The following is a 13,419-nucleotide window of genomic DNA, read 5'->3' on the forward strand; positions in this document are numbered from 1 at the left end:
TATTCTCTTAATTTCCTTTTCCTGCTTGGAAAAAAAACCTAATTTCAAATTTTTTTAATTGATGTCAATCCAACCCTCACCAAAGTTGACGTCCACTGACAAAGAACAACATTATTTCTCATATATTTTGTAAGAACTTTGATAAGGGAGGGTCAGTTCGATGAGCCCTGGCTCGAGGGCAATATTTAGATACTGCTAGGGCTGGGCCCTGGCTCACTTAAAGCCCTGCGTTAATAATACATTTTTCAAAACATGTAATTACAACAATTATAAAACAATGTTGTCTTCTAAATCCTCAAAACACACTTTACGAACACATACCCCAACATCTCTCTATCTTGTTACAAATCCATTATACTATCCAACCCTTACCTCTGCGTCACTGTTCTGTCCACACTACTCGTCCAAACCTGCAATCCTACTTCAAAGCATACAGCCCATACCTCAATCGCCTTAACCTTCCCTTGTATACTTGCCAAATCACTCCCTTCTTCATGGACACCTTTTAATGCCCAAGATCACACCAAATAGCAAAAGAACAAAGAATCCATCGTCCCTCTATCCACTCTGTCCATCCTTTCCCTGTCTCAACATCTAAGTCACCACCCACTACCTGCTACCCAAAACAAAATTCATCATCTTCACATTTCAACATTGATATAATTTGATACTTATATAGCCCTTTAATCCAAAGCTCTTTGCACAGCACATATTTAGATACATTGTTATTGTTACCCATTCGAAATCGCGGCTCACAAAGGAAAGCTCCCCCTACATGTGTCAACATGTCAGTGTGTTCATGGCTTCTCAAATAGCCTTGATGGTCATTTAAAAAACTGACTTGGTCTGTAAGCATACCAGCTTTCTCTCGTGTTATTTCAAAAATACTTAAAAACAAACCAAAATCAAGCAAACCTCACAATCCTATAAGTTAATTTCAGTACTAAAAGCTTTCCACATTGGACTGACCTCACCCTAATCCTACGAGTATTTTTGAGGCAGTAGTTTATAAAGGGTCTCGTCTCATATATCACACTATAATTACGCTACACATACAATAACTGACTCCTAACCAGCTCCTCCTCCTCCCTGCGAGCTCTCTAACAAGGCAAGCTTTACAAATCACATAAAAAATAAAAAAAGCTATATAATCTATAATGCTGTTATTTTTCAACTATCTCACTGCCTCTCTACTTGCAGAAGCAAAAACCATCACACATATACAAAACAAGTCATTTGGTCAGCCTGAATAGAATATTTTCTTGTTTTTTCTGAATCGTTATTTTAACCCTTTGCTAATGACAAAAGCTTAAATAAACTCTTCATTATCGCACATTTATTTTTAAAATGACCACTAAGGGCTCAATACCCTGCCTATTGCTTCTTATTTTAATGTTGTCATACTTCAAAATACATGTTGCTCCAAGAAATGTGGAGATCTCAACAGACAGAACCTTAGCCTGCAGGGACCATCTCCTCACTGTGCTACAAACAAGCCGTGCCTGCCCTGGCCCCCCCTTTCGGAGTTTCTGCAAACAGAACAAGGCCTACTTTCTTCAGGAATGTGGCTTTCTGCAAGCCACGAACAACTGCAGATTTTACAATGCCCTTTAATCGCGGCTAAACTTTTCATTTTCAACTTTAAAAAGAAAAGGATGATACAACAAAGAGCATGCACATTAGTAAAAATACAATTGTGAAGGTTAGCCATGCGTACAAATTAGCCATGCATCACATTAAATCTATACAGATTGGCCTCCTAGAATCTTTAAAAATACCCAATGTACTCAACACTCCTGTTCTCCTATAAAACACCTCTCCAATACTATGTGCCGTATGGGCTAGCCAAACTACACACAAACACGCACCCTTCATAACAAACATGGCACCATCACAACCAATACAAATAATACCCCAGTTGGCTTCCCACTTATATGCAGGGTAATCAAATCACTACACAAATATATGGCCATCTTCCCACTCCCTTGCCAAGTGAAGCTTTCTCTTATCAACATTAATCACTTTGCAATCTTCCAGACCCCTTGTCCCAGGTATCCTCAGTCAACATTAATTGTATCACAAAGTCCTCCGGGGAACTTGTCTCCAGGAATCCGCCATAAATCAGTAACTTAATCACTCCCTCTTGTCGGGCCTAGCTATATTTATGCATAGGGATAAAGAAAGTCAATTTTGCGCAGACATGCACATTCGCCCAAATTTATGAGCTTGTTCTGCATTCCACATCAGGGCACGGACGAGCCACACTGCAAACTTATTTTCCTTATCTGTGCGCAGGCCTTTAAACACCCTCCAGTGCCATGCATCGGAAGAGCTCCAGGGCTTCTTTCACTGCACTCTAAAAAGGACGGAGTGTCCCCTTTGTGCGGTCGCCATATGCAAGCGGGCTCCCAATCTCAGGCATACCCCAAGGTATATATTAAAAAAAACATTCCATGGGCAAACTAGCATCTCGGCAGGACACAAAATAATTATTCAAACTCCCATCAGCTGGGAGAGCAATTCAGAAACGGCCCTGCTGTGAGCTGACTGCAAAGGTCTCAACTCTGCATTTAAAAAAAAAAAAATAGACATGACTCTCAGAATTAAAATGAAATACATTCATAATAATTTAGACACATCAAGCACACTGATTGGTTAAGTAATTTGCATTGAACACGCACCGCCCATTTTCTAGCAAATCTCTTGAAAACCCCCTCTCTGACATCACTATTTGCTGACCAGTAAAATTAGCTTGGAAAAAACGTGTTTCAGTTGGATATCTTTTGCCCAGAAACGAGGTGAAGCATGGCTCGGCACTCGAAGGTCGAATGAACTGGAAAACCATAATCATCATCCTCCTCCTTCTCCTCCATTTTGATTGGTTGTCTGATTTTTGTCTCATCTTTTACCTTACTTTGTGCCAAGTCTAGTTTGAAATCTCCTACGACGGCTTTGCTTACATTGTATTTCCTACCATTTAATTTGATGTTCTATTATATTTTCACTGCCAAAAATCGGCACCTTCTGTGCTCTGATAAACTCTTCCCTAATCTCTTAGATAGCCTTAGCTGAGGCCTTCACTTCACCGCCTAGGCTCTGCACTGATCAATTATTTAATTCACTGTGAAGTGCTCTCCAAAAGTCTTTAGGAATTATATGTATAAAAAGCGGCTGGCTGTGGCTTTCATTTTGGGCAAAATGGCTGCTTATTAATGTTGCATTTCTATGCTAGTGACCTATATTCGCCTATAGTTACTGTTGCGTCCAACTTGTACATTGCTTCATGCATGAGTGGTCTGTAAATGTAATGTAATGTTCTTCATGTCTAAATGCATCTTTTGACCTAATGTCTGTTTCTTCATGGTGAGTGTATACGCGATTCTTGCTGTCCTTAGTTTGCATCATTTGCTGCATCTGCTTAGAACATGGGTGCTACGGTTTTCTCACAGAATAACGCTTCTCACCTTTGCAATATTGGACCGGGAAGGGGCAAGAGCTCTGAAATACATGTTTATCTGTCCATCAACGTGGGCCGGGTTGGGGGTTGGGGGGGGGGGCAGTAGCTATTCCTTTACCCCTTAACACTACCACTTTACGTGCACTACCAAATCTGAAGATGGCCACCACGGGTGGAGCTTAGAAGGAGGAGGGTCATTGGACTGGACAGTATGACCCCCAGTGACACTGAAAGTCCATAGCTTAAAGTTAAACTGCTCTAAATTTGGCAAGGGTTCCCAGCCAAACAGAGAATATTCATGAGCATGTGAATATATTCAAGACCCATGCTGGAGAACAAGAGTTCTAGGTAAGTAAATTGTTCCATCTTATTTGCTTTGCAATCTTGCAGACACCTGATAAAGCTGATAGTCTAGATCTTCACGGGTTTTTACCTACAGTTCGGTGTACAATGCTCTGTTCAGGCCTAGAAATTATCCTGTTCCTCAGGGTATGATGGCAAAGTTGTGAATTTCCACTAATGCAAATGCTCTGTACAAGCTAGAGGTGCTCTTTTCTAGCATTGCTTTCGCCAGGCTACTCTGCACCGTTATCTCCATCATCAGAACTGATTTATTTGAAGGGGCTGTCCTAATGACCCATTCCATATAATAACAAGAATGCAGACTGCTTCTGGATAATAACATCCACAGAGACTTCTTTTCTAATCCGTTCCATTGGTGTCACTGTGGCTAAGAGTACGAGTCAAGTCACTAACCCCCCATATTTAAATAGTGGATTTCGGAAGGCGCCGCCATTCACTAGTGAAATTCTGTTTTCTGTTCTTAGGCTTAGTAATAAAGTAACACACTTGTCAGTCTGCTCTGTAACTTCTAGCCAGACAGATTTACTAGTTGTGCATCAGACCCAACAGCCAAAGAGAAAAATAAGTAAAAACGTTTCCCTGAAGCAAAGATTTCAAAACTAGTGATCCAGTGACTCCTCATTTCACCTTAAGAGCCAAATGTAGCTTATTTTGTTCGCTCAGTACTTCACCCATTGCTCTTTGCCATACAGCAACCAGGATCATTGACGTGTGAAGTAATGCAAATCCCTGCATGCTCTACCCGCCCACCCTCTCCCCATTGATCTATTATATATGGGACGTGATGGGGTTTAGAGCACCACAGACGACTTCTGCTTCTTGGATATGAAAGTTGTCCGTTTTTTCCCTTATTGATTGTCGATTGTTTTGGGACTAGATATCAAAATTAGCCTGACATGGCATTGTTTCACAATTGTGAAAATAGAATATTAATGTCAGTTCAATTATACTGTATTTGTTTATGTAAGCTTGTTTTAACTTAGTACTGGACTGATCGTTCAATTGCAAGTCAATAATATGCCATCGTACTAAGAAGGAATCGACATCCTGGTATATTGTATGTTTTCTCACAGTATGTTATTCTAACTCCCAGGGGCAGTGTGCAGCAAAGCGACACAGGAAATTGAAAAAGGTACTGATTGTCAGCTCTTAAAACAGATGTAATTAAACCTTTTTCACGTATGTGAATTACAGTTCTGGTTTTAAAATGGACACCTGCCATTTTATCTTTTCCTGCCTTCCTTATTTTGAGACCTCCATTCAAGTGCAAATAGATAGTGACAGCCACTGTAGGTGTCACTACGCTTGTGGATTTTTGTGGAGTAGTCGCTCTAAATTGAGTCGCTCACCCTGCTGCCAAACCTTACCCTTGTGTATGTACTCGATGCTTCTGCGGGGCCTTGCTGCTTTAGTGTCTTGCATCACAACATGTAAGCATGAAGAAACAAAAATGAACAAGTTCGTTATCATGTTTATTTACACCATGGTGGTTAAGCGGCAAGCACACATTGAAAGGTGCTGTTTTAGAAGTGTTTTCATTCAGTTCATGTTAAATTAGAAAACCCGTTGGTTAATAGTGTTAAGTTATTTAGAGCAGATTTTCTTTTTTTAATTGCTATATAATCCATGGCTGTTGAATGTGTGTGAAAGATCGTGTAATGTTTAGTCTGCATCTTCTGAATGGGATATGTTTTTTCTTCATCTGTCAGAGAGGAATTAAGCACATTGTTTACTATGTTTAAACTCTGAAAACTTCAGTCGGCAACCATCTTCTTTTGTCATAACAGCAGGTTGAGATCCCCCTTTTTTATGCAATACTTTTTGAGCAAAATGTAAGCTATTTTTTCAAAATATTTTTCCTTGTATTTTTTACATCGCTTGTCACTGATTTTTGTGGCTCAACAAATCTAGTTATGTTCTTGGATAATATTGTGCAGCAAAAATAAAATGCCCACTTGCACTCTATTTTGAGGTACCAAAGTATTTTTTTTTTTCAGTTGGATGGGAGAGATCGCCTTCTAACTTGTCCGTGTTCACTTTAACAAAAGTTGCTGCTTCTTGGATACGGCTGGAATGTGTCCTACCCTTTGATTATTCTTTTCTACACCACGAGGTCCTGCCACTGTGGAATTCACGCATCATTTTAGAACGTTTACAAAGAAATGATCGTTTTGTGTTTGGCTTAGCTGGCACGTTCCAAACCTTCGTTATTTTGCAGGTTTGCAATGGCTGCAGAGGATGCCTTGGCCTGAATTTCATGTGTGGTACAGTTAGACTTTGCCGCCCTATCCTGGCAGTTTGAAATGTATGACTTTTAACCGGGGAATTCCCAAGCCACTGAATGCAGACGCAACTAACTGCTGAAAACCTAATACTCAGAGTGCTGTGAAGCCTAGCTTAGAGGCTCGAGTGGATACATGCATATTCTGCAGAACACTACTACCGATCCGAAATGTGTAGTCCTGAGCCCCCACTGGTCCCATGCAGAGAATGCTCCTTCAGATTTGGGCAACTGCTGCAAAACAATACAAGATGGAAGTCAAGTAACCATAGGACCTGCCCCCGAAGCCATGAAAGCCTTCCATAAAAAGTTGCTAATCCATTTATGGGTCCAGGTCCAAGGACTTTCAAAATGATATGTCCTGGGATTGTAAATTCTGTTTTCATAATTGTTTCCTGGTACTCCTAGATTCCGAGGCAACCCGCTCTTTGTGGATTCCATCATCTTCTTTTCCATCTAAAACGTTAGTAATGCAAAACAATCTAATCCCTCCCGATTATTTTGGGCTTGATAGCATTAAGACAAAAGTAACAATGGGTTTTCTAAAAGAGCATATGAAATAAAATGTGAAACTACTAAAACTGTTTTTCCCTCTGCCTGAGCCCTTTTAATCTCGATACATCACGCCTGTTTTATGGCGACTGCCTCCCTGTCATAGATGTACCCCGATGTGAAGGGGTCCCAGAAGGACAAGATCATCAAGTGCAAATGCATAAACAACTGAAATTTATATATATATCTCGATCCCTTGCGGCCAATGATTTGTTGCATGTTCTGCTAAGGTGTTTTATTTCTTCTTCTGCTTATTTGAGGTGCACTATTTGTTTTGTTATTAGCAATGTCAACCTCTCACAACGTCGCTGGTAATCAGATCTGATCGCCTCTTGACATGCTACAAAGTTACATTTGTCTTGAGGCATTTTATCACACTTTTTACTCCAACAAAATCTGTATTTTAAAAGCATGATTTGTTTCTACTTTGCGTTTATTCTGACACGGCAGTACTATAGTCTAGTTTCATTTTATTATGCATTAATTCAAGCAATGCACATATCTCACAAGTGCATGCAACCTATTTGTATGGACCAACATTAAATCAGCTTACTCTAGACCACCCAGTGCTGGAGCAATATTTCTTCCTAAAATGTTCGATTTGCATATATCAAATGTGCTGCAACATTTGTTTGGGGCCATTTCTTCCCAATTTAGTGTGCATTTTTCAGGATTAAGACAGTATTTGATCATTTCACAACAAGGAAACCATACACCAGGCTGTTGCTTCTCATTTGCACAGTTCCTTATCGTTTAAAACAGTACCGAGCAGTCCGTCTCGGACCTGCTGGCTTCTATTTAACGTCTTGTGACTGAACACTTCCTTGCATTTTTTCACACAACGCGCACTTCTTAATTAGGTACTCTGAAACAGTTGGACACCAGTGAATGCATCTTAACCCCCACCTTGACAACCATCAGAGAGAGAAACTGCTCCAACACAGTGCTTTGCAAACATGCATGCCACAATAAGTTAAGCAGCAAACATTTAAAGATGGACACAGCAAGAGCTATGGGCTTCCTGCATTAGTCATTTAAACATTATAAGCTTTAAATCCAAACCTAGGAGTAAAAGCAACATTATGCTGAAGTGCACAACTGACCTTCAGATCCCTGCAAATTATATTGACATTCAATAACACGTTTATGCAAAGAAATATTCACAATAAAGAGGCAGAGACTCTAGTAGGCCTATCACCACATTAAAATAGTTAGCTTGTCTCTTCTGCCAGCTCATAGAAAGTAATCTACCTGGTAGCAATTTAATAACATGGATTTGCTTTCGCAATTGGTTCCCCGAACATGGTTGTGACACTCAACTGTGCTATCATTTCCATCGAGCTTAGCCGCCACAGGTGTTAAGGTAGAATCTTACAGGACCGATCTCCCAAAGCAGCTTATGGAAACTCCCAACAGCTATATTCTCCACCTCAAAATCGGTCACCAAGTGGATTTTTGAAGGTCTCATCCATTTGTACCCTCCTGTAAAGAAACCTTGTGTCCAGACGGCAGTGCAATTCTGGTAAATTTAGCGTCTAAGCCATTTGACCGCATGGCTTCCATTGGCATTAGGTTGTTTACCTAGAAAACTTTTTTGATGACTGGTACTTTGGGCTGGAGGATTAACTAGATGTAGGCTCACAGCTTCAGAGCCATATGCAGTTTTCCACGAGGCAAAGGTTATATGTTGAAAACTCATCCAGCCTTTGTAGCAACGGTTTATTCAGCATTTCTCATTCACCAGGAGGTAGTCCTGCCCACGTTTTTGCATTCTCTACAAACGGAGGAATACCTGGCACTGCATTGCCTTGATGTCAGGAGAACTCAAGTTTTACCTTGAAGAGGTACCATTTCAACACTTTAGGGACATCTGACAGCCTTATTACCTTTGGAAGACACAATCCAGGTTTCTAATGGATACCTTCCTCCTACTGATTCCTCATCTATGATGATTCTATCCACAGCTGGTCTTGGGGACTTTGCCACCACCAGGGGAAACGTTTGCACGCCCTGCGCTGGACATGTCATCAGGGCCAATATATTTAGAGGTGCCGCCTGCCGTGACCTCATTTCCTTTTTCCATGCACTCGGTTAGCTTCTAAAACACGCCGTCTGAATTTTTGAATTTGTGGTCGCCCTGCACAACCATCAAAGACCTCTTGGTTCAAACCATGCGCGGACTGCGGCTACCAGATTTCAGTTTTGGATCCACACTGGATTGGTTTATACTGCTTGGGTGAGGAATAAGACACCCAGGATTGTAGGCAGTGTCAGTCCATGCACCTGAAGGCCCTGCCGGAACAGACCGCAAAGCTTTTTACCTTGGTCCACAAGACGAAGGGAGATGTTGTGCTCTCTTTGGCGGTCAGTCCGAAGAGCGGTCCCCTCCGTGTAAGGAAAAGAAAAAGCACCACCAGAGATTCCGCTCTCGCAGCGGATGTTGCACTGGCATGCATCATCCTCTTCCACAAAGAAGAGCCACTGATCTAGAGGTTCTCTGGAGCCAAATAAGGTACCTTTTCCTACCCAATCCTCCACCTATAGGAATGGGAACAATTTCGCCAAAAGATGCTTGACATCTCCGCCAATGCGCGGGCATCTTAGGCCCCAGCACCGACAGGACCCACCATGTGTTCAGCGACCGGCAGGGTGCCAGCTGTGGCCTACTCCCGCACTTCTACGGGCTCAGCCAAGAAGAGGGAAGAGCTTCCCCTGTGCCTGACTCCACCTTTGGTCATCGAGTTCTCTGCACTGGCCCTGACTTAGCATTCGTTGTTGACGCCGCGGGCACCGTAGACCCTTGGGAGTATGCTCCTCTTCCATTTAAACCCTATATTTCAAAGATGTGTGACATCTACGATGAGGAAGGGACCCACATGCTCTTTGGGCTTGAACCTTTGTTCTTGAGGGAAGAGAGGGACTTCCTGGATGGAATTCTATGTGGGTAGGACGTTCATGCGCTGTCCTTGGAACTCTAGAGGCCAGTGGCTTAGACACCTCCCCTGTGCCGGATATTCTCCCAGCCTCTACCCCAGTAAACCTCAGGCCTCTTTTCAGAGGTTGATAGCAAAGATGGCTGAGACCCTCGGGCTCTCGGCCCCATCCAGTCTGAAAATTCAGTTCGAATTACCTGAAATACAGGACAAGTGTCCTAGGAAGGAAACTCTACTGCCTTTCAATGTGGCAGCAGAATCCCCTCTAATGAAGGTTTGGGCGAAGGCTGCTTTGACAACGATAGGTGACGGGGAGCTGGCCAGGAAACATCACCCTGTGCCCTCTGATCTGGTTTTTCTGTCCACTCGTGCCTTCCCGGAGAGCTTGGTGGTACAGGCCGCAACTGCCAATGTGTCTTCCACATTTCCTTTGGCTTGACACAGCAAACCTTGTAGGTAGGTCCATGGCCACAAGTGCAGTGGTTAGGCACCACTTGTGGATGAGAACATCTGGCTTCATGCACGATAGCCAGGCTAAACTTCTGGACATGCCCTTTGATGGTCAGAACCTGTTTGTGGTGAAGTCCTGATGACATCCTCCAGAAATGTCAGTCATCAAAGGTCACAGCGAAGTCGTTGGTCCTTGCCATGCAGAACCCCTTTTCATCTTCAGCAAGGGACCTAGGTATTAGCCCTTCAGCCTCCTATGCCCTGTGGGGTTGAGGCCAGGAAGCCCCAGGAAGCCTGCAGGGCAGACACTTCCTGAGGGGTAGATGTCCCAAAGGAGGCACAGCTGCAGCCAGCGTCCAATTAACACCTCAAGGGGCCAGACCTCTGATGTTTTGTGCCAGGGGTCCCCTGGGTGGGGGTTCTTTCTCTGTTCAGCATAAATAGGTCAAGAGCACGTCCAATGCTTGGGCCTTACAGGTCGTTCAGCAGGGTAACTGTCTCCATTTCGTGCAGCATTCCCAGGACCCCAGCCCTTACACCTGCGCATTGCCTCTGGATCCCATCCTCTTGGAGGCGGTCCTTCAGCTTCTCTCGTGCGCGATATAACTGGAACCACACTCTGAACGAGGCAAGGGTTGCTACTCCACCTGTTTTCTGGTGCCAAAGGAGGACGGGGTCTTGCAACCCATTTTGGATCTGAGTCTGTTGAATTTGATCCTGTGCAAGGACATGTTCAAGATGGTTGATCTAGCCCAGATCCTGCAAGCCCTTGATCTGCCGAACTGGTTGGTATCCCTGGACTTTCAGGATGCATTCTTCCATGTGCTGATTCAGCAGAAACACAGGATGTGCCGAGGTTCGTGGTGGGCCATTATCACTACACGTTCAGAGTCCTGCCATTCAGTCCTTCTTCAGCTCCAAGGGTTTTAACCAAGCTGCTAGCAGTTGTGGCAGCTTGCCTCAGGAGGAAGGACATTCATGCCTTTCCCCTACCTGGACGTCTGGGTCATTTGAGCCTGCTCCCCAGCTCTAGTGTTGGAGCATCTTCTCTGCACATGCGCTCTATTGCACAGCTTGGGCTTTTCACTGAGCTTAAGTCTCCGATTTCACCATCTCACTCTGTTTGATTTATGGGAGCAGTCTTGGACACACGCCTGGGCTGGGCATTCCTCCCCAGGAACCAAGTGGCGAACATCTTTCTGATGGTCAATGTCCTCCATTCTCAGGAACAACTCCCAGCCTCTGCCTTTTTGAGCCTTTTGGGCCTCATAGCCTCCTGCAATTCTACTGGTACCGGAGGCGAGGCATCACATGAAATTGCTTCAGTGGCTTCTCTGTTACCAATGGTTGCAGTTTCAGGGCCACCTGTTGGACCTTTTATGGGTCTCTGACCAGTTGTTTGAAGAAATTGCATGATGGGATGTGCGAGTCAACTTGCTGAGGTGCTTTTCTTTTGTCTAACTTGGCCCCAGGTGACTCTGGTCACGGACACACCTCTGACTGGTTGGGGCACTCACCTGCCGAGCCAGATGGTGAGTGAACTGTGGTGTCCTGCAGAGTTTCGGGAACACATTAACTTGCTAGAGCTGACAGAGATCGGGCTGGACTTGTCACCTTCCTCCCCTCTATGAAATGCAAGACTGTGCTAATCCTGACGGAAACCACAGTGGCCATGCACTACCTCAACAAGCAAGGTGGCGTGGGGTCCTTGCTTCTTTGCAGAGAAGCAATGCAACACTGGTTCTGGGCTCTGGTGACGGTCTCTATGACATGCTCACCTGGCCGGAAGAGAAGTGTCACAGCGGGTGCCACAGGCAGACTGACTTCGGCCTCCCACAAATGGGAGCTCTGCCAGGAATTTCTTGAGGAGATATTCTCCTTCTGAGGAAATTATGCAAGTGGAAACCTTTGCTTCCAAGTGTGAACAGGAAGTGCAAATTTTCTGCTCCAGGCACTTTCCTCTTCAGGTAGCTCTGAGGGTGACACACTGACGGTTGAGTGGACTTTCAACCTCTCTCATGCATTCCCGTCAATCCTGGTCTTTCGAGGCGATTGGGTCCTCCGACGTATTCCATATCTATGACAGGTAATGTCCACAGCTCTGCTGCTTCGGAAAATCTTTGGCGTCTGCATCCTGCGTCGATGACGTCGATGCGCCGTCCCCGAGGACCTCCTCCGACGGCCAACGTCACCCGATGTGATAATTAGGACGCACAATGCCCATAGCCTCAGTTCCGTTTTTTCCGCGAACGTGTTTGCTTCGTGAATCTCGGTACGCCTCGACTCGTTGGAGTTGCTGTTTTCTTTCTCGGTTCGTTGAACCTGTTCGGTTGGTGTGAAGACCTGTTTGTGGCGATGTCTTTTTCATCTTCGACCCCGCATCCGGGCTTCAAGAACTGCGGGGACTGTGGGTCCAAGATGTCGGTCACGGACTGGCACGACGCCTGGCTCTGGTGCCTCGGGGAGGCCCACGATACGGACGACTGTGTCGACTGCCAGTCGCTCACTGCGAAGGACTTGTGAGAACGCAAGAAGAAACTGTCGGTAGGTCGGGTGTCTAAGCCCCGGAAGTCGAGGTCTGCAGGGTTTTCGACCGATGACTCGAGGGGTGACTCTCCGCGTCGTCGCCGGAAGTCTGGTGGTTCTCCTTCCAGGAGTCGGTCTCGCCACTCCTCCGCCTCTTCTAGGCATTCCAGGAAGTGCTGGCATAGGTCGCCTTCCCCGTCCTCTTCCGAGGACTCTGCCTGTCGGCGGGTCGCTTATCCCTCCATGCAAGCGACACCGGAGGAATGGGCTTCATTCGGGAAGCAGATGCTAGCGTTTCTGGAATCGCAGGGCACCGGTCCGTCTGCGCCTCCGAGTGGGGTCGGTCGGCACCGGTCAAGAGACACCGCCCGTACGCCTTCGGGCTCGGGTGGTCGGCACGGCTCGCGGGAGAGGTCCCGCTCGGACAAGGGTAGCCGTTCTCGCCATGCCCGTTCCAGGTCCCGGTCCTCGACGCGCTCGAGACCGCGTGATCCTGTGCCGTCTTCAAAGAAGACGTCGACGCCTGTGGCGCCGAGGTCGTCGACGATTTCTCTCTAGATTCCGTCTTCGAGGGGGTCGTCGATGCCGTCGGCGCCCAGGTTGTCGAGAGACACGCTCGGAGCTCCGGCTTCGAGAACTGTCGACGCCGCAAATGCTGGAGGCGTTGGAGCTGACGTCGACGCCGATTCGCTCGACGTCAACGCCTTTTCTGTGGACGCCGGCGCCGACTCGGTCGACGCCTTTTGAGGCGGTGGTGTCGGAGGGGCCCCGTGGCACGGGGTTTGCCCCTAAAAAGGCTATGGCTAAGGTCCGGCACTGCTTTGGTCCGCAGAGGTCTTCCTCTTCCCGCCTGGAGT

At 45.5% G+C, this 13,419-nt stretch overlaps 1 protein-coding gene across 2 annotated transcripts in view; it reads left to right on the plus strand.

Moving 5' to 3' along the window:
* The window catches only part of TPP2 (tripeptidyl peptidase 2), a 1,218,153-nt gene that overhangs the window by 950,230 nt on the left and 254,504 nt on the right, over nt 1-13,419 (plus strand). The window contains exon 24 of one of the 2 annotated variants that reach the window (XM_069637048.1): nt 4,914-4,952. The exons of the other annotated variant lie outside the window; for it this stretch is intronic. Within the exon in view, the coding sequence (XP_069493149.1) occupies nt 4,914-4,952 (39 nt within the window). The remainder of the gene's footprint in view (nt 1-4,913; nt 4,953-13,419) is intronic. 2 annotated transcript variants of the gene reach the window in all.

This window comes from Ambystoma mexicanum, chromosome 7p (assembly GCF_040938575.1).
Source record: "Ambystoma mexicanum isolate Mex_15411 chromosome 7p, UKY_AmexF1_1, whole genome shotgun sequence".
NCBI classification, from domain to species: Eukaryota; Metazoa; Chordata; class Amphibia; order Caudata; family Ambystomatidae; genus Ambystoma; species Ambystoma mexicanum.